Source organism: Stigmatopora nigra, chromosome 12, assembly GCF_051989575.1.
Source record: "Stigmatopora nigra isolate UIUO_SnigA chromosome 12, RoL_Snig_1.1, whole genome shotgun sequence".
NCBI lineage: Eukaryota > Metazoa > Chordata > Actinopteri > Syngnathiformes > Syngnathidae > Stigmatopora > Stigmatopora nigra.
The window spans coordinates 8,613,228-8,641,056 of NC_135519.1; the positions used below are offsets into that span (position 1 = coordinate 8,613,228).

General features: G+C 40.2%; 3 protein-coding genes across 5 annotated transcripts in view; 2 read left to right on the top strand and 1 right to left on the bottom strand.

Annotated features, from left to right (window-relative positions):
- Positions 1–3,751: 3,751 nt before the first annotated feature.
- Positions 3,752–10,322, top strand: LOC144205725 (zinc transporter ZIP9-like). 2 transcript variants are annotated; one of them, XM_077730287.1, is made up of 7 exons: positions 3,752–4,130; positions 4,390–4,504; positions 4,580–4,720; positions 5,068–5,130; positions 5,916–6,001; positions 6,533–6,667; positions 6,752–10,322. In XM_077730287.1, exons 1-7 carry the CDS (start codon positions 4,035–4,037, stop codon positions 7,001–7,003), a joined length of 888 nt encoding a protein of 295 aa, XP_077586413.1. In that variant the 5' UTR covers positions 3,752–4,034; the 3' UTR covers positions 7,004–10,322. The 2 variants fall into 2 exon arrangements, with proteins under 2 accessions (XP_077586413.1, XP_077586414.1); XM_077730288.1 differs by having other exon boundaries at positions 4,583–4,720.
- Positions 7,290–9,706, bottom strand: LOC144205723 (uncharacterized). Of its 2 annotated transcripts, XM_077730285.1 has the most exons (2): positions 9,560–9,695; positions 7,290–9,443 (listed from the first exon to the last, which is right to left on the bottom strand). In XM_077730285.1, exons 1-2 carry the CDS (start codon positions 9,573–9,575, stop codon positions 7,969–7,971), a joined length of 1,491 nt encoding a protein of 496 aa, XP_077586411.1. In that variant the 5' UTR covers positions 9,576–9,695; the 3' UTR covers positions 7,290–7,968. The 2 variants fall into 2 exon arrangements, with proteins under 2 accessions (XP_077586411.1, XP_077586410.1); XM_077730284.1 differs by having other exon boundaries at positions 7,291–9,706.
- A 21-nt stretch (positions 10,323–10,343) lies between the features above and the next one.
- tacc2 (transforming, acidic coiled-coil containing protein 2) overlaps positions 10,344–27,829 on the top strand; it is a 33,056-nt gene continuing 15,570 nt past the window's right edge. The window contains exons 1-8 of the mRNA XM_077730101.1: positions 10,344–10,522; positions 11,493–11,687; positions 13,912–13,974; positions 16,944–17,170; positions 17,479–17,586; positions 18,031–23,517; positions 24,314–24,757; positions 27,210–27,389. Coding sequence (XP_077586227.1) covers positions 10,412–10,522; positions 11,493–11,687; positions 13,912–13,974; positions 16,944–17,170; positions 17,479–17,586; positions 18,031–23,517; positions 24,314–24,757; positions 27,210–27,389 — 6,815 coding nt within the window. The 5' untranslated portion in view covers positions 10,344–10,411. The remainder of the gene's footprint in view (positions 10,523–11,492; positions 11,688–13,911; positions 13,975–16,943; positions 17,171–17,478; positions 17,587–18,030; positions 23,518–24,313; positions 24,758–27,209; positions 27,390–27,829) is intronic.

Genomic DNA, 27,829 nt, shown 5'->3' on the forward strand with positions numbered 1-27,829 from the left:
TTTCCTTAATTGTATTTTTCATAGATATGAGAGTGGGTTTGGTTTTCCACTTCAACCGCCAGAGGACGTTGTTGTAAACTATTGTCATTGAAACAATCACAAATGTGCCCCAAAAAAAAAAAAATAATCCAGAGTTTCTACTGTGAAGTCACACATCACATTGAGGTAAGAGGCAACCATTCTTAGGGTCAATTTCATATTTTACATTATTCCTTCTATTTTCTGACCTGTTACAAATTTGTAAAGATAATAAAAGTCATTATTTTTCAAATTGTATCGTCTAAATTAAGAGTGACAACTGCCGCATTGTTCATAACATCATCCCAGCCATCAAAAGGTTGTACTCTTATTTTGATTGATCTTTAAAAAAAATAAACAAATATTTTCCCCCCAAAAAAGTTGAAAAACATGGATGTTAAGGTTCATATAATATATTGCAGATTCTTCTTAGATATATTGGAAGATACTCTCGACATACTGAAATCGTGACAACCAACCCCACATCCCCCAATAGATTCCTAAAATAAAATGCACTTGCACGTACCTGGAGCTCTGATTCACCGTATAGCAGCAGGAGGCATCCGACTGTGCGTGCTGCACGCGCATCCATGCCATTTTATAAGGCCTTTATCTTATCTTTTTGTACGACTGAATCAACAGCATGTGTCAGATGACCAATCAGCTTTTAGAAAGCACGTCTTGCACGCTCTCCCCCTCTCATGCAGACCCACTACTGTATTTCTTTGTGTGTGGTTTGGTGGTTTAAAAAAGGCAATGAAAACTATAAATTGTTTCATGATTTAACCTTTAATGGTTGATTTAGCTTAAATTAAAAGTATATTCCTTGATTTCCAGGTCCAGATTGTTTTTAAAGTGTCTAAATAAGCTTACCTGCCATTAACGAGGGCAGTCGTCCATTCACTTTTTATTAATTAAAGTTATTATTGCGGGAGATTTTGGAATAGCAAACTTATGATTCATTTTTCCTCCTTGCTTGGTTGCGTATACTATTTGAAAAAAACTAAATATAGTAGTTTAATGGTGATTTGTAGGCTGATAATTTTTCATGACTAAATATCGATATCCTCCTGTTCTATATCATTTTTTATATCAGCATTCTGTTAGAAAACGCACAAGGTTGTCTTAATTTATTATCCCCAACGTATAGCTTGAACATTTATTTTGTTTTTGATTCGCTATTTGACGTTACTTTGGCACATTTTACGCATTCCTTGTATAGCAGAAATGCGGGGAAATGTATATAGCACGTTAATATATAAATAGACGAAACTTTAGGGAAAAAAGAAGGAAGAAAACCAGAATGTGCCACAAAGTGGCAAAGAACCAACAAAACGTAAAAAAAAAAAACCATGTGCACATATATAATTACGCATGGCACCAGTTAAAAGCAAAGTCTAAAAATAAGAATCCTATTACGGCAAAACAAGGTACAAAAGATGCTCCAAGACCTGTATGTCAATAGGCGTCTTATTTAGTCTTTATTTAATGTAGTTATCAAATATAATTATCTTCTTAAGAGTTTAAACAAAAAGGCTCCCTAATTTACTGTTCAAATATGTTTTGGAATCAATGCAATTGTCCATATGCGCTCGATAAAGTATCCAAATACACACACAGGCGAGATATGACTGCTCGTTTTACTCTCGTAAAAGTCCCGAAAAAAAAACTCTAAAGTAAACGAAAGACCTCACCTTACAAATAATCAACGCCAACCTATCCATATTGCGATATGACAGGCAGGTGTTCATTTAAAGAAGTCGAGTCCCTTTTACTCGTTTTTTCCTCCCTTTTTTGTTGCTTGTTATGCAAAACATGGGCAAACGTGGTAGATATGAGGACGAAAAGTGACATTTAACAATATTTAACAATACAAATGAGCGTGATAGAAGAAGCAGGTGATACCTGCTCCGATGCGCCTGGTTTATATACTTGACGCCCTCCATTGCTTATTTATCAAACACAATCTATTTATTATTTTAACAAACAGGGGTACCAGGTGGGGCTTTATTTCCGTCTTGGGCTTTTTTGTCTGAAGGACGTTTTGAGAAGACCAATGGAAGTCCAACAACTCGCTGACCAGATTGTTATCAGGGACGCCATTCAATGCAACCCCCTCCTTTCCCTCCTTCTGCCAAAGAGCTACTGTGAGAGAGAGAGAAAAAAAGGGAAAAGAAACTTCTTCAAGAAAGGGAAAACATCTTAAAAACATTTAATTGCAACCCGGATGCCATATGTACAGCTCTTGTGGAAGCCTTTAAACAATGTGAGCGTCTTTTTAGAAAGTATGGAGTGCGCCTTTGGGTGCGCGTGCGCTTTTTGGAGAGGTGCGCTCGTCGTGACCGGAATGACCCCCAACACACTTTAAACAAAAAGCAATTCGCTTTTAATGTGCTTTAGAGTTCCCTTTGACGAAGGGATGCTTTGTGGGTCTCACCTCAGCTTTTGAAGCCAGTGTACACCAATTATAGTGGAATAGATGTCCTCTGTTTGTCTTATTTTACTCCCCCCACCCAGTCTAAGGACATTTTAGGATGGATGTGTATAAAGATTATCTTCGCCAAGCCGGATTTTTATTGTTCTATTTGGGGGAAAGGAGTGCTGGATAAAAGGAGCATTTTTAGTCATTAAAAATGGTCACGTTTTAAAAGGGTGACGTGCGCTAACCTATTTTTGGTGTGGTGCAAGTAAGTGACCCAAAATGTGCCGTTTACTTATGTGGATGACAGCTCGCAATTATAGTTTTAGGGTTTTTTTGTGAATAATTATTGTTTGTATATGTTTTTAGGGCTCAATATGTTAGTAGGGCAGCCTGGCAGATGAGTGGTTAGCATGTCGGCCTTACAGGTCGGGTTCAAATCCAGGTCAAGTCTGCCAGTGTGGAGTTTGCATGTTCTACCTGGGCCTGCGTGGGTTTTCTCGGGGTACTCCCGTTTCATACGACATTCCAAAAAAACATTCATGCTAGGCTGATTGGACACTAAATTGCCCCTAGGTATGGATGGGTGTGAGTGTGAATGGTGGTCCATCTAATGGTGGACTGCGATCACCTGGCCACCGATTCGTGGTGTCACCCTCCTCTGGAGTGAGCTGGGATAGGCTCCAGCACCCCCTGCGACCCTAATGAGGATAAAGCAGTTCAGAAAAGAAGATAAGACATGTTTACAATTTCATAGCACCTTTAATATCATGGCATAAAAGAGATGCAGTTACGACTTTTTCCCAGACGAGGTCAGTGTAGGACTACAAAAAACATGCCGATGTAATGTCATTACAATTTGTTTTATTAGCGATGACAAACATGTCAAGAGCAAACAAAACAATTCTACCAAACACATAGCGATGCTATTCAAGTTTAATAACAAATAATTGCAATAAATCATTCTGCACACGCTAAAATTTAAAACCAAAAACAAACATTTCTGCAAGCACGTTGTGCTTACTTCCTTATTGACTTAGGAGGAAAAAAAAGAGACCACAATACCAGAAAAACTACAAGGAAAACGTGTTACATCAACAACTGACGTACAGGAAACAAAACACAAATTACTTTTCCGAATTTACATAAACATTATAAAATAATACATTAGTAGCCACGTTTTGTGTAACTATTACTTATTTCACATAAGATTTATGCATTTCGACCATGTTACACACAGAAACAACATTTTTCTGGACAAAAGTACCACAAACGTTTGCGAACAATTTGCAGCGAATCGGACGTTGTTGGGCGGAGACAAACCCAATACAAACGAATGAAATATATAATACATACTACTACTATAGTGCGTATATTATATTTCCACTATGGTGAGGTCAACTTCAACATAATGTCTGACAGGCAGAAATCGCAATAACAGGAGCATCGACGTGGAAGACGGGAATGGGAAAATATGTCTTATGACAAATGTTGTCCTCGTGAAGACAGTTTTATTATTGGCTTTCACAAGCCAAGATGAAGAAAAAACATCACTCGTGACTTGAAAATAAACCAGCCCCGAAAAAGCATCACTAAAATGGACGGGGGGTTGAGTATTACTTTAATATCGGTAGCAATGTTTATCGGTTGCTTCCTACTTGGATTCATCCCTCTCTTGTTTCGACTTTCGGAGGTAAGTCTTAAAAAAGAGAGGATTTTTCAGTGTTTGTGAAGTCGTTTTACTCATATGGCGTTAAAAAAAACCCACTGTGGTTTGTGTCCTTAAATGGTCACGTGGGGAAAGAAATGTGGATTTTCAGTCATAATTGTATAGTTTGTGTATACGTGTGCGTGTTCGTTCATGCGTGCGTGTCTGTGCGCGTGTGTCTGTGTGCGCGTGTGTGTGTGCGCGTGTGTGTGTGCGCGTGTGTGTGTGTTTTGTGTGTTTCCAGAGAAGTCTACACTTTGTCTCCATCCTGGGTGCAGGCTTTTTGTGTGGTACAGCCTTAGCCATCACCATCCCCGAAGGAGTGGGCTTAATGCAAGAGTCCCAGAAACACCAGAATGGTTAATTTCATATCACAACTGCATATTTCGTTTCCATTGATGTCTGTTTGGCCTAATTTGTGGATCTTCTCTTAGCAGCTTCTGTGCTTGCTGTGAATGTAACGCCCACCAATGAAGGAGCTCCCTTGCCTCAGCTGTGGATCGGAGTAGCTTTGACATCCGGCTTCACCTTAATGTTCATTGTGGATCAAGTGGGGGCTTACTTCTGTTTATGTGGTAGGTGGGTGTGATTTGCAAACATAGAACTCACTTGTCAAATTTTGGGTACCAGGAGTTCAATTGGGTACTAACTAACACCACCTCATCTTGGGGTGGTTAAGGTTAGGGTTAAATGTAATATGATCAGATGCTTCATTCAAGCTGCCTAACCAAAAGAATGGAGAAATACTTTAAGTCTCACCTTCATGTGGATAATGCAGTGAAAAGAAATCCTGTAAAATGAGGAAGATAAACAATTGCAAACATAATACCATTTTATGGAACGTGAATATAAATCTGTACTTTTGCTTATGTTCAGATGGTAAACTAGCCGAGTGACCCTGATAAATTATTTGTAATTTCAGGAAAAAAGACTCCTAACACTGACGCCATCACAGCAACACTGGGGCTGGTTATTCACGCTGCAGGTACGGTAAATTAGAAAACTTAAAAATTTCACTTCTGTTAGTGTGTGGCACATAACATATCAGTAGTACAAAGGGTCATCCACAAAGCAATATCCAGACTTCATGTGACCATCATGTGTTTTTTTTTCTTTTCTTAGGGCTGTATTTAGAGCAGCATTTCTCGTTCGGTCGGTTGGAAGGAACTCAAAGTGTTAGTGTCGAGGGAAAAAAGTTTATGACAGCAAAACTTTACAACATCTTGAGGTTATGAACCTGATGTCATAAAATCTTAACCTACTTTTATAGTTTGCAAAAAAAAAATCGAAGCAGTTCTACCTGTAGAACTTCAAGTTTCAGACAAAAATAACCCATATATGTCACCAGGCTGTTTCAGTCAAAGACGGGGAGCCTGACAGAAATATTTTCAGACTTAAACACTATCTTATACCGCCGTGTATCATTTTAGCTTTGTTTTGCACTCTGCACTCGCCTAAGCACGCCCCTTCTCCTCCTACAAATCACCAGAGACTCTTTTTGCAGCCTAATCGAAAAATATTAAATCATTGGTTAATTGTGCATAAGAAAAAATATTCAGCACTTCTGTGTATTTTGTCAAATTAAGATTTGAGGAGGCATGTCAGAATTGTTTTTAATACCAATTTGGTTTCAGCAGATTAATACTGCTGATGGGTTGATATTTTAGTTTTTATTGAATCAATGAAACATGTCACTTTTCTTTTTAAACTAATGTGTTGAAAGGTGTGTTTACTTGCACTAACCTGTTTGTTTTTTGCTTTGGAAATTAGTTGATGGTTTTGCCCTGGGTGCAGTGGTAGCCACAGGCCAGGTCACAGTGCAGATCATTGTCTTTTTGGCTGTTATTCTACACAAGGTGAGAATATTGTGATATTCCACTTATACTCTCAATTTTGGGCAGTGGGCTTATTTAGTTTTCAGCCAATCACAGGCCACAAGGAGATGAACAACAACGCACACAGACATTCATACCTAAGGGCGAAATTTAGTTCTCATCTATACCGTTACTGCATTCTAGTAAAAAAAACCTGCTCAGATGACAACTCATGCAGAACTGGTTTAGAACTGGTTTAGACCAACAATTAGCCCTGGTGTCATTTTAAAAATGTGTCAAATAACCAACAGATTGTTAATGTAATTCCAATACAAAAGTGTTTATGTCAAGAAAGACACTAGTTATTTTACACAAATGTAGCAATAATATAGTACAATGATAAATTTGAGTATAGTTAATAAATGGGCCATATATACTTGGTGTATACATTAATTTTTTTTTTTTTCTTTAATGTGTTCATGGATTATTTCCAAGGGCTAATTTTAAATAGAAATTCCCACAAAATTAGTAAGATTGTCACATTACTAAAATAAATTCTCCTTTGTCTACTAGGCTCCTGCATCTTTTGGTTTGGTTGCCTTCCTGATGCATGCGGGACTGGAAAAAAAATCCATCCAGGGACACTTGTTAGCATTTTCCGCCGCCGCACCCATTGTTGCCATTGCGACGTACTTCATTTTGCACGCAGTAAGACACGACCGACAAGTTATCCCCTGCTATTTTTGAGTCAATTACCGTCATGACCAGGAATGAATATGTTTCTCTCTCCAGACTCGTACGTCGTCTCAGAATCAAATCGGTGCAACTGGTGTTGGAATGCTTTTCTCAGGTGGGACTTTCCTTTTTGTTGCCACGGTGCACGTTCTTCCTGACATCATCAACAGTAGCAGACGCGGTCGTGCGAGTCAACAACAATCAGAACCTCCACAGCAGCAGAGCCATTTGGGGATTGAGGAGAGTTTCACTTTTGTTCTCGGAGTGGGGATCCCAATGATGCTGGCTGTGGTGGTTCATGATGACTAAGAAGGGCTCGGTTGCTCACACCTGTGAGAAAAACCAAGCTTTTTTGGACAATTTGCCTTAGGAACAAATAGGTCATTGTTCCATCAGATGGCACTAATGAATTAAAAAAAATGTCATCTGTGTTTTACACAAATTGAAGAAAAATCTTCGATTAAAACAGCACAAAAGATTTTTTAGAAGTGTAGGGTGCAGCACTGTTTTTAATATTATGACCTCACCTTCTTTTATAGAGAATTACATTTTGAAGCAGTAGTAAAATCAGGTGGAAGCTTTGGACATTTTAGGCTTGAACCAAAGGTTTAGATTTTATTTTTATTACGGTGCCATTAAACTGTCAATCATGTACATTTTGAGGCAAAAGTTGACAATTTCACGTCTTTGGGTTAGCTTTTTAATTTTTTTTAGGGTTAACCTTAATGATACTCGTCATTGCTTGAGTTCATTCATTAAGGTTCATGACATGTGTCATGTATCACTAAAGCGTGCAACATCTGTCTTAGTAGAAAACTTTATTTCCCAATTTTTTTTGAGTCAAGGCACATATCTTACTTGCAAGGAAATCCCCACAAGAAACCACCATGTAAAGATAGGAAAACATTTCTACATATTTTAGCATCTATAATCAGTCTTAATTTTTCCCAGGGTGGAATCTTGGCTTGTTTGGTTGAATTACAAGCTATTCTGCTGGATGGATGCCAACAAATGGATACCTCATACACATACGAATTCTGCCATCTAGCGGCAAAGCATCAATTATTCTGCTTGTCACAACAGAACAGAGGTCACAAATTCCAGTCCAATCTGTTTTCCATGCCTTTAACTCACCTAATTGAAGTCCTCAGCAATATCTCCAGAAAACTAATAGCATTCCTGGTCAGATGATTGAGGTGTATTGTAGGAGGGAGATATGGAAAGCAGATTAGATAGGCATCCCTAGAGTTGGTGACCCCTTGCTATAGAATGTGTCAGAGGTTGAGTCGACCGATGGATGCTGTGAGTTGAGCTTCCTGAGCCATTTGAGCAAAAGTTCGACTCTGCGTCTCTTGCCTCACTCTCTCCCTCAAATGAAAGGATGCGAAAGCTTGTTTCCGCGACTCCTGTTGGATGTGTTCTCGCTCCTCAAGCAGCCTCAGGCACCTCCGCTGCTTCATGGCGACATTGTTCTCTCTCACTGTCCTCAAAGCCTCCTCCTCTCTACGAACGCTTTCCCGTAGGCGCTGGTGGCGCTGCTGCCTCCGGCAGTTGTGCCGATGCGTTTGCCGGACTTTCTTTCTTTGGCGGGTGGCCACGTGCTCTGTGGCCCACTGCATCCGGTCCTGACTCATCCTGACTAGTTTCCGTTTATGCGTGAGATGCTGGATGGTGTGCAACTTGGCTCGAAGTTGCGCTTTGTGAATCTGCTGTTCTTCCTGGGCTGCTCGTTCCTGTTGCGCTGTGAGACGAGCCGCCGTGTCACGGGCGTATTTCTCACATGAACGCCTCATCTTCCTCTGCAGCGACTCTTTCAAACGTGCCTTCTCCTCTTCCATTTGCTTTTCCACTTGTTGTTTTCGTAGAATGTGATGCAGCAGCTCTCTTGCGTTCTCCTCCCGAAGACGCCTCATCTCTCTCTCCTCCTGGCGTAATTTGCTGCTCCTGGCTTTCCACTCCTTCTCCACAGCCCTCTGCATCTCCAAGCGTTGATTCTTGGCGTCCACTTCCTCCAATTCCCTCAAAACATTCTCCTGGCAGTATTTCCTCACTTGTGCGTCCTTCTGCGCTGCTGCCATTTGTCCTCTACGTTGTGCCTCCACCTGCTCCTTCAGCCTCTTCCACCTCTCCTCTTGTAACTTCACCTCCCTTTTGAGTTGTCCCGCTCTCTCCTCTTCTCGACGCGCTCTCAACCTCCTGCGGGCCTCCAGCTCTTCGTGCCAACATTGGACACTTTGCATGAGCTCTTTTCTCCTTCTTTTCTCCTCCTCTGCCTGCCGTGCCTCCTGCAGTCTGCGGGCCTCCTCTCGCTCCTCGTCCTTCCGTTGCCTTTCTCCAAGGCGGTCCAACTCTTCTTGGTGCTTCAGCAGCATCAGAGCTGCAATTTTCCGATCTGTCTGCGATATCGGGACACGCATCTCCTTGTTTATGTCTTCAGTGAGTCTCTGAAGTTTCATTTGGATAGCTTGGGAAGGCCTGAGTCCACCTAGACTGCAAACCGTCGTCCTGTCCTGTTCCCAAGTAGAGCAGGATGATGTCTTACGGGCACAAGTGTCTCTGTTGCACAAATCTGCGTAAAGAATCGGATCCATCGTCTTCGCAAGTGCAGCGTCATCCTTTCGCCCGGCAACTTTCGTAGGGCTGGGCCTCATGGCAACCTGGTGGATAATCCTTTCCCTCTCATCTCGGCACAGTTGCAAAAGCTTCCTTCTTTCCTTTTCTTTGGATTCGTACACGAGTCTCGCCGCTTCTGCAGGCAAGCCACACTGCTCACATAAGTCATTCAGCGATTTCATTAGGAGATCCACAGGTTTGACGCCAAGTCGTGCACAGGACTCCAAAGAGCGTGGACTGGTTAAAACATACCTGCTTTTTTCTGCATCAGCAGAGTCAAAGTTGTTCAGATCCAAGTGAGGCGGAGGCGACCTCATTTCTCCCATATTGAAATAAAACGATGATTATCTGACGGGAAAGGTGCAGTGAAGCGCTTGAAAGTGGACCACGGCTCAGTTAGTTATCTAGTGTGACGCAGTCTTTAGAGGATTAGTGTGCACATGTGACCAATCCATGGAGTCTATCCTCATACCTCGGATAAAAGCGGTCTGAGTAAAAGTGTATCCTCAGCAATGGCACAATTATCAAGGTGTCTCATTGCTTTTTTTCATTTTATTGCTACTTTTCACAAAAGTAATGTTGGAAAATTGCATACATTATGATAAATATAAAGGGGAAACTGTTATTTGTCGTTGCATTTGAAAAATATTTATGGTATACATATATATATACACACATACAGATGGTATGTTTCTTTTCTTTGCCTGTCAATCTGTAGCAACACTTGTACTGCTCTCCATCACTATCTACTTTCGTCATTCTCACTGCCTACTGCCACATTTAAAGGGAAAGGCACCCTTTATTTTTCTTCCATTCTGTCTCCTCCTCCTCCTCTATGTTTCCCTCCAAACCGTTTTTTTTTTTTTTTTGTGTTTCATCCTCACACTGACGTCAAGCAGCGATGCACTCAAGGCTGGAAAGCATCACTCGTTTTATTAGCCAGAATTCCTCATGTAATGTAGATTTTTTATTATATAACGATGGCTTGAAAGAATGTCACAGATGCACCACAGGCAATGCAAGCCAGTGTATGCATTAGTCACCCCGGCGCGCATCTTTTCAAAGATTCTGCTCCCTCTGCGATGGTGCGGCTGACTAACGAGGATGCAGTTCTGCAGGAAGGTGCTGTGCAAGCCTTGTAGTGCCAGAGTCACTTCGCCAGAGGAGGGTATGGAATATAGGATGGGGGGCTGCATTGGAATATCACCAAGACAGGTAAATGGCGGTCCGAGTTGTTGCGCAGTGTTAATTTTATTGTTTGTGACAGTGTAAATGGTAATCTTGGTTATGGCAAAGGGAGCTGAGAAAGGGGGAGTAAGAGAGAGGATGATGGGGAGGATGAAATATTGGATAGGATGCAGGATTTTTGGTTAAATTAATGTCGGTTGACATTTTTACTTATGTTGAAAACATGCTGAGTGCACTAAAGTTCAGATGTGTTGCTCAAATCTGCCCTTCACAACGCAATTATAGATCTAGTAGTTGGTGCCAGGTGAGTGAAGAGAAATATGTATCAACATTTTAATGATTGTGGAACTACAGTGATGAGAAATTAAGAAATTGAACAGCATGGGATATTAACCCTTGGATCCCTCTGTTTTTGTTGTTGCTTGTTGTCCCATGAATATGAAATACTACTTCATACCTCTCCTAGAAATTGACAAAAAAATGTATTTAAAAAGATGTCTCTTCATAACACTTAGCTACATACATAGTGTGATTTCTTGAATACAGGATGCTGAACTTAAATCATAGATATATAGAACAACAGGCTGGGCCACTTTTCACCCGTGTTGTGCCTCAAAATGTCTGCTACAAGCTATTATTCTCTTGCATAAATATATGGATTAAGTTAATTGTATTTTCAAATTTCACGCAGAAAAGTATTTTGGAAAATCATTTGTTCAATAATGTGATAAAGCCATGATAATAAACACAAATTAGAACACGCATTTATAGTACCCACACTTTTTTTTTACTCTTCCTTATGTGAGGTTACTTGTTGGTTTAGAGTGCCCCTTGCATCCTAAATTCTGTTACAGTTCATACTAAGTTATTTCCCCCTCTGGGACAAAGTCTCATGACTTTATACCCTAGCATTCATACACCAAGTAGTGCTTGAAAAAACACTCAACAGAATGACCTCTCACTTCAACTCTGAGCAATAATGGCCTCCTGGTCTCAGTTTTTGTCTCCCACCCGCCCCTCAGTACTGCCCTCTCTCCCTTCAAACCCACTCTCTTCATTTCTCCGGTCCAGCGTTCACCTCGGGTCGCTGTCAACCCACTTTAGCGCCCGTTGTCCACCTGCTCGCCCCACGTGCAATGCAAAAATAGCATCAGAGAAACTGAGGCGTGACGGAGGAGAGGACAGAACTTTAGTCAGATAGTAAACACAGCAGACCGGACGAGCTTGTGCAAAGCTTGAAGGAGACGTATCGTGTCTTCTTGCCGGCGGTGAGTAGTGAAATGCTGCTCTTTGTAATTTGTAATTATTATCTGTCATTTTGAAGGGACATTGTGCAGAATGCATATATAGATTGGACATACAATTCATAGAGAGTATTATTAGAAACATAGGTTTTGTTTGAAGTTATGTAAGTAGATGAATTGCATAAAAGGCAATAAATTGCAATCTCCAGTTTGGCCTTGTTGTTGAATGGTCATTTTTGACAGGCGTTTATGATCCAATTTTTAATGATTATTCTTATGTTGGTACATTAAACTCTGAAATGTTACTCTTAGTTCAAGTGCGTACACAATTACAGCTTGAAGGCTGAAATTACATCCTTTTATCCAAAGAGCAAGCAGGCAGGAGCAGAGAAGTGTTGCTGCGCCACAGAATAAACAGCACAAAACACATTACAGCCTTGTCATATTCCTATTTATAATATTATGTACTCACTAGCAAAAACAGTGAAAGGGAAAATATAACATGGAGTGTAAGGAGATTTGAAAAATGGAAGCTCTTAAGCTATTTTGGATTCGGGAAGAATTGATGCTGTCGTAACACATGTTTTAAAATGAAAATGCGAGGATTATTGATGCCGGTTTTGGTGTCATGATTCTTAATAAGCTGATTTTTTTAGAGCTTGTGAGATACTCAGCCAGATGTTGTTTTCAATGAATTGTGACAAACAGTTCCGAAAACCTGAGGGGAAACTGTCAAACGAGAGAGTATCTATTTATAAAATCTTGTGTATTTGCGGGTCAGTGCTTTCTAATTGTGTGTGTGCACTTTTGTGTAGTAAATAACATGCAGAAATGAGCTTTTCTGTAGAGTAGTGAAGCTGTAGATGACAATATAATGACTGACTGCAAGATTTTAGGTGGAAAAGACATTTATTCAGTTTGTATATGGCCACTTTTTGTATTTTAGATTTATCACTTTAAAAGAGTAGTTGTTTTTCACTCAAATATATTATACTTTCCACCTCTTGTGTAGCTAGATACTACATAAAGCATCAAATATTGATAAATACTATCAACACCAACATTATTACAAATAATCCCTTTATGAGGAAAAAAGAATAATTTACTCATTGAACTCAATGGGATGAACATGAATGAATGTAAGTTTTTGTTGAACATACTCCCTCTGGATTTTAAGCCATTCTGCAGGCTATTAGGGTTGAACTTTGGCCTGAGCAAGTGGTGCTACGTCACCACGTCCTAATCTTAAAACCTATACATACTGTATTGTAGTCTTATACATGACCTTGCATAGTACTTCACTTTCTGCTGCTCTAATCATGTGGAAGAAGCCATTCACATTTTGTCTCTCTCTGTTGAGTCTGGGAAGGCCTGAAGCGTCCTTATGCCACTTGGCCTGATGAGACATGGGGAATGAGAGCAGCACAACTGAGGCTTTGGTAAGAGAATCTGTCTACTATTGCTGCTGCTCCTAGTACTACTACCAATAGCAATAATAATAAAAATGAACAATACTATAACCTCACAACTACTTACTAAAAATGCTACAGGGCAAGAACTAACGTGTATACATAAAAGCTCCAAATAAGTACTTAAATTTGCTGCAGTAGTAATGTTTCTAAGAAACTACTCCCATCACTACTTTTGGTACTCAGACAAATACTACTGTCATGGCTAAAATAATAACTTTACTACTACTACTACTCAAACAAATAGTTTTCCTCTACTGGTAATACAACTACTTCTACTGCTTCACTAAAACTGCAACTGTACTCAGATTAACACAAGTGAAAATTCAGCAAACACATTTCATGGCACTGTTAGTGCAACTAGTACAATCACTGTACTATAATTTTAAAATTACTTTGATTTAGTACTACTATAAATGTTAATACTGGTATGATATCAAATGAGAATCAATTGGAGGTGAAAAACGTTTTATACTCTCGTAAAGCTCCAACATAATTAATAATAAAGATCAGCATAATTGTGTCTAAAGAGAAATTATTCAACCCTCTCTGCAGGAGTATAGTATGTGTTTAGTAGTGCATCATTTCAAGGCAATGATGCTGCATACTGCTTACATTTAGTCCTCATTATGTTTTGTAAACACAGCATAATTTCTTTCCCATTCCCTGAATTAGTCTTGAACCATCGAATTTGTAATTTCAGCCAGAAGAGGGCACTACAGAACATGTTGTTCTATTTCCACCACAAGAAAATGACACAGAACAGGTACAAAATGAATGGGAATAAATGTGTGAATTTGTGTTGAGTGAAAAATTAAACGAGCACTGCTTGTGTCAAAAACAAACATTTTTGTTATTACAATACTACACAATAACTCTTAGAGACGTTTGGCACCCTTTTAATATCTTGATATCCTATTTCAACAAACATATACTCAGTAGTACATTGTGTGAGCATGAGGCCTGTGTGGGTTTTCTCCGGGTACTCCGGTTTCCAAAGACTGGTTGGTTGGACAATCTAAATTGCTCCAAGGTATGAGTGTGAGTAACAATATATTGTTATAATCATTTGTTTCCAATGTGCGGTCATTATTTTCATCTCATCTCATTTTCTGAACCACTTTATCCTCACTAGGGTTGCAGGGGGTGCTGGACCCTATCCCAGCTGACTTCGGGCCAGATTCGGGGCACACCCTGAATTGGTGGCCAGCCAATCGCAGGATACAAGGAGACAAACAACCATCCACGCTCACACTCATACCCCGGAGCAATTTTAGAGTGTCCAATCAGTCTACCATGCATCTCTTTGGAATGTGGGCGTAAACCGGAGTACCCGGAGAAAAACCCACACAGATCATGCAAACTCCACACAGGTGGACGGACCTGGATTTGAACCCAGTTCTCCCACTGTGAGGCTGACGTGCAAACCACTTGAAGTGTTTTTTTCCCCAAACTTGAGTCTTGAAAAGGAGGGGATCGTCTTATACTCGGGTCAATACAGTAAACCTGAGGGAAGGAAGGGAAGGAAGGGATGGCACCGCCCAGAAACGAGGGGTGAGGAAGGGGAGGGAGTAGGAAGCATGCGTTTGGATGGGGGAGGAGAATTCCCAGCCCTTGCCAGCCGAGTGATTCAGCAGCAGCAGCAGCAGCAGTGTTTGTACTAGCAATACGCACGTGTCTGCGCAGTTAAAGAGCCTCTGGAGTTGCATGGAAATCTAGAAGGGAGGCGGCAGAAGGCAGTAGAAGGAGGGGCATCCAAGACCACTCAGTCAAGGATCGACCAGGAAAGCGGCTGCACGCGTTGCGGCATGTTTGCGTGTTTCAAAACAAACCATGGAGGCCTGTTGACAGCGGGGACAGAAAGGAAAGCTGGTAGAATCTCCTTGATCGTACTGAGTAAGTAAGTATATATTTGTTGGAACTTCTTGCTGTGGAAATTGAAGAGTGAGAGTCATTTTGCTTCCAGTTGGCTTAATAAGTAACCAAGCGTGTACTATTTATGTTTGGGTTGGACTGACATGAGTTGGGAAATAGATTTTTAATTAAAGGGCTTCTTGTGTCTTAGTAACCTTGCTTTTGCAGAGTGGGCAGTTGTCAAAGTGACATTAGATGTTCTTTGGAGAGAGAAATTTACTTGATGTGTCACTGGGTACACCTGGATCTCACAAATACATTTAGAAATGTTGATAATGTTCAGATTTCACATGTAAGAAACAGGGTCAGAAAGTTCCCATCTGTTTTTGCTCGTCTCCTTTGTAGCATTGTTGACTTATTTCCTGCTTTTAACAATGGAAACTGTGCCATTAATCTAAACAGGGAAGATTGATGTTTCTGTGCCACTGAGGGTGCTAGAGCTTTGCTGCCACGCCTCCCTGTCAAATGGATTGGATGTCTGTTTTTCTGGAAGAAGTCCACATGCATTTATTTTTTTTCCTTATTTTTGAGATCCTTCCATAATTTAAAAGTTGTGCCTGGTTGATTACAAGGTTCAGATTTGTCCACAAATGTGAACTTAAATTTGAATATTTTTCCAATGGGACAAAAGTGATTCACAGTACACATTTTTTAAAACACTGAAGTTGAGCTATAATCAATGTAGAATTTTTACAGCGATCTTATCAACCATTTTCTTATGAAATGTATTTTATTGTTGTTGAGAATTTGCAATAGCATGTTGTATGTCTTGGATTTCCATAATTAGGAGAATACACTGGAAAAACTGCAATATTTTTTCCCTCGCCACTGACCGTGGGAAGAAACAAAACAATACAGGTGACACCAGCCACCTTAGCATTTTTTGGTCTCCACCTTAACTGAACTGCATATTTAAACCAAATTAGCTTCACTGTGAATGTGTGACATCACAATAGCCATGGAAGAGAAATAATTGATATAAATCAAGGAAGTGGGCAAGTCAACCACATTGATGTATTATCTAGTATCCATTCTTATCTAACAAATATAATAGCTAAGATGTGTCCTTGCTTTCTTTGCACTGAAACATTCATAAATAATTCACAAGTGCTCTTAATCGTAATAATTCATACTGTACACATTATACTTTAGTGGTCTTCATTTTAGACATTTCCTATTGACCAATGTCCAACTGCACTTTTTTTTTGGAAAATAATAATGATGTACTGGACTTTACATGCTATTTACATGTAAGTCACTGTTTACTTCACACATTAGTAAGTGATAGGCTTTAAGGCTGCCATGTTATTTAGACAGCTCCTTACAGTTAGACACTATATTTCATCAGAATATAAGCAATAAAGACAGGTTTGTCTAGTCATGGATTTCAATACTCGCTTGCTCTAAACCTTTAGAGTACTTTGAAAAGTATAGATGAAGGGTATAAAAAGACTCCTGGAATTTATGCAACTTATATTCATTTAAAATTCAAGTAAACAACAGCAGGTGTTTGAATATTAATAAAGCTGTATTGCTTAGGTATACATTTTACCTGTTATAAAAGCACACTGGGAAGTTGCAGTGAAGTATCAGTTAATATTACGTGTGCATCACTCCAGGCTGTACACACAAAAAGTTTTATTGTGTAGTGTAGCTCTGGGTGGAGTTATTTGCTCTTCTTTGTTTATTTTTGAGGTTGAATTCTGCAGGTGTGCGTGTGAAAGAAAATGCAAAATGTTGAGTTCATTTATAGCGAACCAAGAATAGGTTGGTGATTCGTACTTGGCTTTTCCCTCACATTTGTATTTGTTCTCCTTAAAGATTGAGGCAGTTAAAGATGCTGGCGTGGAATTGACCAAGGAGCCTGTCAGCCAACAAAATCTGCCATTCCAGCCCTTGCTCCTAGATGTCCCAGTCATCAAAGGTGTAGAGGAGAGCCAAAGTGCTGCAGGACCCATTGAAGACAAGGAGGAGTTGGAATTTCCCCATGATCTGCTGCCCAGTCTAGATTTCAGCAGTGAATTTAACATCTGGGAGTCCTCTCTTGGGTAAGTGTGGGATGGAAAACATTTATATTTTTTGCAGCTTTTTGTCATGACTTGTCCACAGTAATTGATACCGATTAAAAAACAATTTTGAGTCAAAAAAAGTTTAAAATCAGGAATATAATGCTCTTTTTGTTATTTGTTTTAAAATACAACCTATTATTTAATTGTGCAATTGATCCACTTATTGACATAGTCTTTCCTTGGCAGAAAGTGGACTGTATTTGTTGTTTTAAGGGCGCAGATTTGCACAACATATTAATTCATAGTTTCTCTGTGTATATGGCTATATACTGGGGTTGTGTTGACAGACCTAAGACTAGTTCAGGAGAAAGGACATATGAGCAGGTGAACTCCTTGATGGCTGGTTTGCAGCATCACAGGGAAGTCAGTCATCCTCCAGTAGTTCTAGATAACAGGTACCGGACTTCATGATGGTAAAATAATCAGTGTGCATGGAACGATGCCATGAAGCTAACAGAAATATCAGCATTGCGATGTATGGCTAACTGTGGCCCAACTGTTGCATTATTCAACTCTTTGTGTTTAATAATATTTTGCCAGTGCTTAAATAACATTGTTTTGCAACTATTGCAGTTGTTATAACCTGGTGATGGCTGGATATTTAAATGTAGGCGTTTAACAATTGGTGTTGTGGATTTAAACATGGTATTATATTAACAACCAAATGCTTGGAAACAGCTGACATACAGTATGATCGGCATTTCAACTGAAGTGGCATTGGTGCAGAGCTTGAGCATGAGCCTTGTCCGCCACAAGTGGCGCTGTGTGGCATCGTGGAATTAGCAGCTGTTTGCCTGCAAATCCACACTTTTAACTGTGTTACCCTACCCTCGTCTCAGGCCTCACGAGGCTGAGCCACTCCTTCCAGATGCTCCACTTTTACCTCTGCATACTGCCACACCTCACCCAGCTGGTCAACCTTTGACTTTGACTCCGTGTGTGCTTCATGACCAGGAACTTCTGGCAGCCTATCAAGAATGTGAGGAACAAATGGCCTCGTTGACCGTTCCTCATCTCAAAGAATCCATCAAGCCTAAGTGTGAAAAATTGGATCAAGAGGATAGAAAAGCTGGACAAGAAACAATTACAAAGTGTGATGATTCATCATCACCGCCTCAATTTGAAGATTCGTTGGATCATGTTAGTAATAAGCTCATAAACGAAAGTGCACATGGAAAAAGTGAGGCAGGGTGCAAGCAGATGGATTCAGTTCTGTTTAGTTTCAGGGACTACATACTTGGAACAGAGAATTTGGAATCAGAGGAAACAATCACAGAGGAGAAGCAGAATTTATCTGATACACATACAGAAAAGTCCCAAGCGACACTTGAACAAGTGGCAGAAAATGTCAGTTTGAATGAAGAATATGTTCAATGTAACTCCGCTACTGGAAAAATAAGCTCACAGAATGTGGAAGAAGACAGAGAACAAAAAAATGAGATTGTGGATTTAAAAAGCGAAAATCCCACGTGTAATACTATTGACACAATGTGTTCTTTTCAAGAATCACCTGAGTTGAATTGTCCTTATTTTGAGAGTCAACATTTAATTGGGAAAATATGTTCAGAGAAGGAATCAGGATCAATCAGTGTTGATGACGTAAAAGTGATCCCTGCATTAAACAAACAGGGTGAAGCTGCGCAAGGCAAAAGGGTGAAAAAGAGAGATAGAAAAAAGCACAATAAAAAGAAAAGGGCGGGGACAAACAAAGAGACTGAAATGGAACATAGAACAATGGCACAGGATGAAAATGAATTACAGGTGCCCCACTTTGTAAATCCAGAGAATCATTCAGAGTCTGTTGCACTTTCAGTCCCAATCACAGAGACAATGACATGTATAACACAGCATAATGATGAATTTTGTAGCAAGGGGATGCCACGCACCTCCCCACCCTGTTCTCATAGCCTGAAGGATCATTTTATCGACTCTGTCGGTTCTGCTTCCAATCTTGTTCCTTCACACTTGAATCTGTCTGATAAAATCAGTGAAACTGATGCTCAATGTGTAAAAAATAACATAAACAAAAAACCACCGGGGACTCAAGATACCACCAGAAGTCTTATAAAAAAAGATGAGAGAACAGACCAAATTACAGCTGATAGTGTCCATAATAAATCCGAAAAGAATTCAAATCATGATGTTTTTAACACTGAGGCATGGGTAAACAATGAAGAAAGTGTCCTATGTAGCATCACAGCATGTGTGGGAGAGAGTTGCGTAGATGGGTCCATTGAAGATGCTTTAGTGGAGGCTGCTGCGTTGCCACTAACAACACCCACGATACAAGAAGTGATAAAATGTGAGGGAGTAAAAGTGAGCTCTGATTCATTGGAGGGAGTAGCTACTAATTCTATTGCGGACATTGGGAAAGGAAAGGCTGAAAAGCACTCGGAGGGATACAAAGAACGGAGGACACTCCTGGATAGTAGTGCTCAGCTCTCATCTGACTTTTACTCACTTGATTTCACAAACGAAAGGAAACAGGCTGCTAGTGACAAAATCTCCGACAGCAAAATGCCACACACATCAACTGAGAGTTGCTCAAAAGGACAGAGGGAGACGAGCACCGTACATGCAGGAATCTCCCCTGCGGAAGAAAGCGACAGAGAAATTGAGCCTCTCTGCCTGGAAGGCATTTTTAATAATTTCCCCCATGGGACACTTGCTGTTGCTCATCATCTGAATGATAGTGCTGCAGGACTGGAGGGTGGAGATGTCGCTGGTAGCGGTTCATTCAGCCCTCCGGAGGGGGCTGCTAGTGAGGCGTTGGAAGCTGAGAAAAAGCTATGTCCACCCATTGATGTTGCAGAGTCATGTGTGAAGTCACCGAGCCATGGTGAGACGATCATTACTGGCACAGACAGCCTGTGCACTGAGGAGGAGCTCACTACAACATTTTCACCGATTCCACTTCACAGCGACCAAAGCAATATAGAAAGCGGAGCCGGAACGCAGGAAAATTTTAATTTGGAGGAGCTACCTCATTCGGGAGCCACATGCAAGGCGTCGGCCATCACCGACACGTCACTTTCTTCTACTGCAAGAATTCAACAGGTGCAACCAGAAAGTTTCATACCCAAATCCACTGCACCTATAACAGAAGTCAAGATCCAAGAACAGGCTGGGAACCAAACCACAAGTGGGGGTAAGTCTGCACGTCAAAAAAGTGGATGCAGCAACAGAGTTCGCTTTGTGGACAGTGTCAACGAAGACCATAGTGTTACTCTAGAGGTACAAAATATGGCTATGCCTGCTATGACATGCGCTTCATTGCCCCCGTTGACAGTTCACGAGAGTTTGTACCATCCTGTTGTCGAGGCGATTTATACTTACCCAGACTTTCTCGGCTTAAAAAAGCCACAAACCAGCACTGACGTAACATCTACTAAAGCTGGAGCGGCAATTCAAAATGTCACAACGTCTGGGAATGATATTCTTTCAGATAACGAAGATAAATCCAAGGATGCTAACAGTGATCCGTCAGGTAGAGATGGAAAAAGGCCCACTGAGGAAAGTCTTGGCAGGACTGAACATATTGGCATCGAAAAAGCCAATTTTTCAACAGATGCTGCTTCAGAACCAGCAAAAAACACTGAAGACCGTTCAGAAAACAATAAGTGTGAAGTGAATGAACCAACAAAGAAGGAGCCGCCCGAGCAATGTGAGGAGACGACAAACCCTTTGTCAATCAGTAATCAACTCTGCCAAAACAGGGTTGAAGTGCTTACAAATCAGAAAGAAATTGTTCCAAAAAATGGCGTTGGAATTTCATGTCAAATGCCAGAGGGAAATAACACACCTGAAATTAATATGGAGATCATTCCTGTTAAGCCAGAGGAGATAAAAAGTGAAACGTTTGTGGTCAGTGAAATAGGCACTTCCCTTTCTGTCAGTAATGCTACCTGTAAGGTAATCGAAGATGTCTTCACTGATTCTATGGAGGGACAGTGTGCCAATGATCTTGATTCCTTTTCTGAGCCTAAAACTGAGATTTTGACCTGCTCAGTACCCCCTCAGACACAACAGAGAGAACAAAGCTGTCAGCCTGCTGCTGACTTCGATCATCCACCATCACATGCACTAATTAGCACAGAGCCAATGGAATCTAGGGAGGACTCGAAGTCTGTGGCTTCTGTTGACCTACTAAGGGATGAGTCAGTAATTTCAGAGGCTATAGTCACTGAGCGGCCAATTCCTGTTAGTGAGCAATGTGCCAGTGAATCTACATTATTATTGAAATGCCAAGGCCCTTTGTTAAGTGACTTAAAAGTGGGTGATGGAACAGAAGTCTCTCTTTCTGACGTTATTAGTGATGTCAATGCTGATTGTAACATTCTTGATGATCAGGAACATAGGGAAGCTAACGATGGAGTAGAAAAAAAATGTTTGGATGGAAATAATGTTGATTGTGGCAAATATTTGCTATCCGACAACAACTTGATACCTTTACGTGAGGTGAAACAGCCTCCGGAGTTTGTACTAGCAAATAATGACTCCAATTATATAATGATTCAGGAAAAACCTGACCTCACTTCTTCTAACAAGCCCAATGTGAAGGATAATATTGCAGAACTATGTGATGTTGAGGAAAAAAAGAATATAGATGAGAAAAACTGTGTGTCATTTAATGACAAAACTGAAAAGCTCACTAATCTAGAGGAAACAGAAAGGAGTGGTAATATTGATATAGGAAATGTGACACAACAGAATGAAGAGTCTGATTGTGGCGCTAAAGAGGCAAGTGCAGACATGGAGTTGTTTCCCAAATATGACATCCAAAATACTGAAACAAATATGGTTATAAGATTGGAGGAAGGAATTCAACAGAAAAACCATTCAATTTCTGAGCACACACCACCTGATTTTAGTTCAAGTACTGAACTGAAGGCCCAGCATCAGGAGGAACTGCATCAGAGTTTGTTGTACAAATATTCCACTAATGGATTTCCAGGTGATTGCAGAGAGGCATTTCAAGAGGGGCAAAAGACGGGCAGCCAGGTCAAATGGCTTCAAGCACCGGTATCTGTGGTGACAGACACCACGGGAGAGGACAATGGCTCTTTTGAGACATCAAAAGGTCAGAATGAGTTGTCCATCGGTGACGGCAGTCTCGCCAAACAAACTGGTTCTGTCGATAAATTTGAAAAGAACAAATCACAAATAATTTCTGGTGTCGGCAGCACTCTCGCACCTCTTGTCTGTGATTTAAATGATAGTCAAAAAGAAAATTATATAAAGACAACAAACACAGATCACATAAATGAGCTTGAACAAGAAATGACTACTGAAAGAAAATGTGGTTTAGCAGAGAAGGATTCAAGCACAGATTTAATGCAGGACAATGACTTTCGCCAGAGTGAAAATTGTAAAGCCAAGACCGAAAACAGCCCATCGGAATCATTTGGACTGTTACCAGAAAATCATTTTGACTTTAGAAGCAACACCCTTTCTGTTGTTCCTTTATTGGATGAACATGACCCTTTGCCTTCAGGATTTTCTGCATCTGAAAAAGACAAGATAGAAAATAATGACTTCTCTACAGATGTCAGCATGGGCAATAACAAGGATTCCAACTTGCATAAACATATAAACAATAGTCCCAGAGAAAAGGATCAGAGTCCTGCAGAGGCTGTGAACACCAAAAAGAGTGAAACTGAGAATAATAAAATCCCAGATACAGTATGTGAGATTCTTGAGCCCCAGTTCTCCAATAAAAGTTCAGCCCTAGCACATGGTTCAGCACTCCAAACTCCTACAGGAGCACATGCAGAGGAAATTGCCACTGGCAACAATGCTGCTTTATATGTAGACAGTTCAGATATCCTGGGAAAGCGAACAAGTGTGTTTAAAGTAGCACACAATGAAGCAATGATAAAGAATGAACCAAGTCTAACAGAAGTTCTTCAAGACCCACCATCTGCTGACATTTCAAACTTTTGCCACACTGATAACAACTCGAGTCTTTTGAAGACAATGGAAAATGACAAAGACACAACTAGCAAGTCACAACTTAACAGTGCCTCAAACACAACCAGTGTAGTGTTGAACAATCAAGATGATAATTCAATACTCCCACAGCCAGTGATATCTCACAATGTGAAACTTTCTAATCCAACCTCCTTTTCAAATGCACTGGATGAGGGTGTGGTATGTCATTCTACCTGCAACTCTGAACAAGCATCTGCAGACACCAAACTGCCACATACGTCAGACAATTCCCTCACTGGACTAATGGAAAAAGAATCTGATTCACAATGGATAACATCTCTCAGAGAAGCTGCTTCCCTTGCTCAGGCTGAACAAGAGAGCACAGAAATCATAAGGTAAAGCATGAAGGGTTTTAAGAAAGATTTTTACTCTTAAGTAAATGACTTTTTACATGAAATTAATTGGAGTAAACAGAACTACACAGGACCTTGAATAGTTTTCCACCATTGTTATTCTTGATTCTTATCTGTTGCCCTTCAGGTTGGCCTATTAAGTGCAACTATTACAGTTTTCTGAATACTTTTGAAATTACACATATTGCATGTATACTTCACTAGGTGTCCGATGGTTATATAGTGTGATTGGTTTTATTTTTATTTTTCAACAATAAATTAGCCAAAAAAAAACCAATGATGAATAATATTTACATATTTTTTTACAATACAAACACATCACCGTTATCATTCATCTTTGTATAGCTACTAATCACACTTGTATGGAGTGAAGCAATATTTATCTTTTGTGTATAGTATTGTTGAAGAGAACAGGCCCACAATGAATATGAATGAGGAGGTGAGTACACTGCTTCACTTTGTGTTAACTGATGCTGAGGTCAGATGTTGGAGCCTAATGGAAGTAATGCAGCCCTTTATATCGGAAGGATGACATCAACTGCGACATCTCTCCACATCTTGAATGGAGCTGTTTTTTTCCACACACGGCACCCTTAGCTTGACACAGTGTGACACCCAATTAAATAAAGTACAGCTTTTAAAACAAACAAGGAGAAACCCTAAGCAGCTGTACCTTGGCAAACCAAACACATTAGTAGTTTGACAGTCGTAGCTTGGACATGTGTGTAAAACTAAACAATTCTCCATCTCCCCCTTCTCTTGTTATGATACTTTACAGACCCCTCCCACCTCTGGACTCTCCCCAGCCAGAGTTTCTCACTCCTACTGAAGTGGTAGTTGCTCCTGTGGGGCCAGATCAAATCCATCAGGGGCAAACAGACATCCCAGTGCTACAACAAGAGGTGGATTTAACGGAGAAACTTGAAAAGGAGAAAACAGAACTTGACAAAAAAGAAGAGGAATCTATTGAACAGCATCCAATAAGAAGCAGAACAACATTAGAACATGAAGTTGAGCTCATAGAAACATCAAAAATCACTGGTGAGGCTGTGGAATTACAGGAGAGCAAAATAGAGCCCATAGAACAAGGTCAGAAAATAACAAGCCACCAAAAAGTGGAGAAAAGGCCAAACAGTGAACATCTAGAGAAGGAACCAGAAAACACGGTGCAGGAAACCACAACAACAATCAATGATCCTGCTTGGGTGGAACAAGAAAGTGGGTAAGTGACTAAAATACTAGTATCCTTGCTTAAAACTAATATTCTATTTTTACCATTCAAGTTTCTTCCAATGTTGAGATTAAATATTAAGTATGACACACCTATTTTACTCATAACACCAGACGTTTTACTGAAGAACAAACCTGATCAATCTCTTGTTCTTGTCAGTTCAGTAAGCCGCCTGTAGTAAGAATAAACAATGGGAGTCATGCTTCTCCTTAACATTCTTAAAGTGGATGGAAAGTCACATGTTTGTAATCCATAACTACAGAGCCACTTGTATGTAAAGAGATTCAAAGAAATATGACTGCGGTGAAAATTACCACTTTAAGTGTTTTAAAAAAAATTATAATAATTATGATATATTTACAGATGAGACTGTCAGCATAATGGTTTTGCTCTAATTTACACTCTGGACTTTGGTGCCTTTGCCAACACACAAATCTCCCTGGCATGCATTGTTTCTTTTTGCCTCACAACTTTATTAATTACATAATACTATACCGCATTTTAATTCTGAAAAGGTGCTGTGATGTGCCAGCATTTTGGTTTTTGCCATTCAAAGGGATACATCTATGTTGACTGACTTTTGCTAAGAATTACATCAGGACATGGTTGACGGATTGTATATCATGATGTCCACAATTATTTTCAATGGCTTTTATGAGAGACTCTCGCTTCACTAGTGAAAGCCCAGCAGCCGTGTGACATGCCAGATTAACATTTGTTTCTGCCAGTCACAGCGCACGTTCTGTGCCTGCAACTGGCCACTTCGATATGCAGTCTGAGCAATTTCTTTGACAGTTGTCCACACAATGAGTTAACTTCCATTACCACCACCAACTGAGATCAAGTGGACAAGCATTGTAGAAGTCTTCAAATTATGGCTCGGCTTTTGCATTCAAGGCATTTTAATCACATACTTTAATGAGAAACAATATAATCATTATTAGACATTTCATCAATGTACACAAAAATCCTTTCGCTGGGCAAGTCTGCCCATGTGTGTTTACTCCACCCCTAGATGAGCATGTCCCTCCCTTCCCAGCCTGCCCTCTTCTACCCGATCCTCTGAAGTCATTTACACCAAGCAGACAGTTGAACAAAAGCCAGACTTGAATGAAGACAAACACTTGAGCATGTGCTATGTGTTGAGCGTGCATGACTGACTCGATCAGTATAAAATAGCGGCTTAAAGGGAAGCCCTGGGACATTCTTTGAACCACTGTTGGACTCTATTGGTTTGGAACTCTACGGAAGCGTTTCCACTAATTTAGTTAGACTTAAAGTTAGACTCCATGGCAGAAATGGGGGTAAGTTTTTTAAATATTTTTTAAGTCAATGCCTTTTTAATGTTTGTGTACTTGATTAAGTAGGTCCAGGTGGATATAGCATATGGTGTGGAGGTGATGACTGCACTCTGCTGACCTTAGCAGATGGGCATAGGGGAGGGTCAAGTAGTTAGACGAGGGTCCAGAAGGTTGAATTGACTTATTCAAATCATGCTTTACCTTCCTCATCTGCTTGATATCTTTTAATCTCGTGGGTCAAGAATTGGTAATGATGTTTTAGTTTTTTATTGGAGTCATTTGTATATATAAATTATACCACCTTTGTTCACTTCCGCTAATAAGTCAACAAATATGCTTTTCATGAAGTTTCCAAGAGCCAGTCATAGCCAAACGTGTTCTGACAGATACACAGACTCCCGCCATAAGTGTTCAACTACCTTTAAAGTGTGTCACTGAAAGGGATCTCGCTTCTTTTTTCTTCTCTCTTCATTTTTTTTTTCCTTTGGAATTTAATTTGGCCCAAGTAAGAATTGAACCCATGTTAACTCATATCATTTTTTTTCTTGATTTTTTTTTTAAATCTGCAGTGTTTTTGACTGATTTACAGTCTGAAGTAAATTGTCTGACTCTATCTTGTGACTTTGTCTATTTCTGGCATGCATTTGCCAAATGAGACACGCAACACAGCCAAATAAGATGGATGAGTAACAGAATTTTTAAAATTCTTATTTCAGTCACAATACTCAAACCTCTGAGTTAAAAAAAAACAAAATAACTTGCTTTAGTTCTGTAGACTCCCTGAATATTTTTAGAGCTTGGAGGAAGCTTCCCCAAAGTGCTAGCAGCTGCATGGGTGTCCACCGCATTGCCTGTCAGATTAGGGCCTAACACTCCTGATAAGATGAACCTGGATCAGGGCCAAATCCACTCCTCTACTTAGCCTATTACAACAGAGCTTGACATATTCGAGCAAGTTTCTCCATTCACGCCATTCAACTGATTGAAATAGTAATACAAAGGCCATACTTGGAAATGTTTCGTATGTTTGTCATTCTTCAACTCAATATTTGGTGAGGCTGAAGTCACAGAGGACTTGTGAGGTACGTCTACATCACTTGAGAAGATGCAACTGTTGATTGAATGTGTTCCCCTTCCTCTAGACCCCCTATCACTGAGCACACGGAGGAGAGTGGTGAATTCCCTTTAACTTTACCCAAACACATCCCATCTACTACCCTTCCCGAACTCCCTGCTTCTTCACCTGCATCTTCCCACCAGTCTGCTATTCCTACAACTGCACCTTCCAATCACAAGTGTGAGGACCCCTGCCTCCTTCTAAGGTATCAACTTTTCCCCAAACTGTCTTTTTTATTAGTGCGATAAAACTGTACACATACAACTGTTTGTTTGAGTTAGGCTGATTATTTCTGTTCATCCTATCAGTTCAGATGGTAGCTCTACCCACGTCTGACACTCATCCTTTTGGGCTGCTAAGTGAGAATATGAGAATAAACAGAGAATACAAATATGTTTGTAATTAGCAAGTCTACTTCACATATCTATCATGTGCATCATGTGTTTATATAAGGAAATATACAGTAGATTTTCCTCTGTTGCCAAATATTACTACACTCAAGAGGTTTAATTGACTTTAGTTCATCTTACACTCAGCATCAATCCTTTTATTAAGAGCCTTTTAGTTCTGATGGAAGTGACCTTGATTTCACGTGAGCCATCTGATAAATCTTTCAAGGAAAACACCATTTCTTACTTCCACGCT

Coding starts and splice junctions, on each gene's coding strand:
- LOC144205725 (XM_077730287.1), top strand. CDS start 4,035: ATGGACGGGGGGTTGAGTATTACTTTAATATCGGTAGCAATGTTTATC. Junction 4,721..5,067: donor GGCTTACTTCTGTTTATGTG/GTAGGTGGGTGT, acceptor TTGTAATTTCAG/GAAAAAAGACTCCTAACACT. Junction 6,668..6,751: donor CGTACTTCATTTTGCACGCA/GTAAGACACGAC, acceptor TTCTCTCTCCAG/ACTCGTACGTCGTCTCAGAA.
- LOC144205723 (XM_077730284.1), bottom strand. CDS start 9,633: ATGGGAGAAATGAGGTCGCCTCCGCCTCACTTGGATCTGAACAACTTT.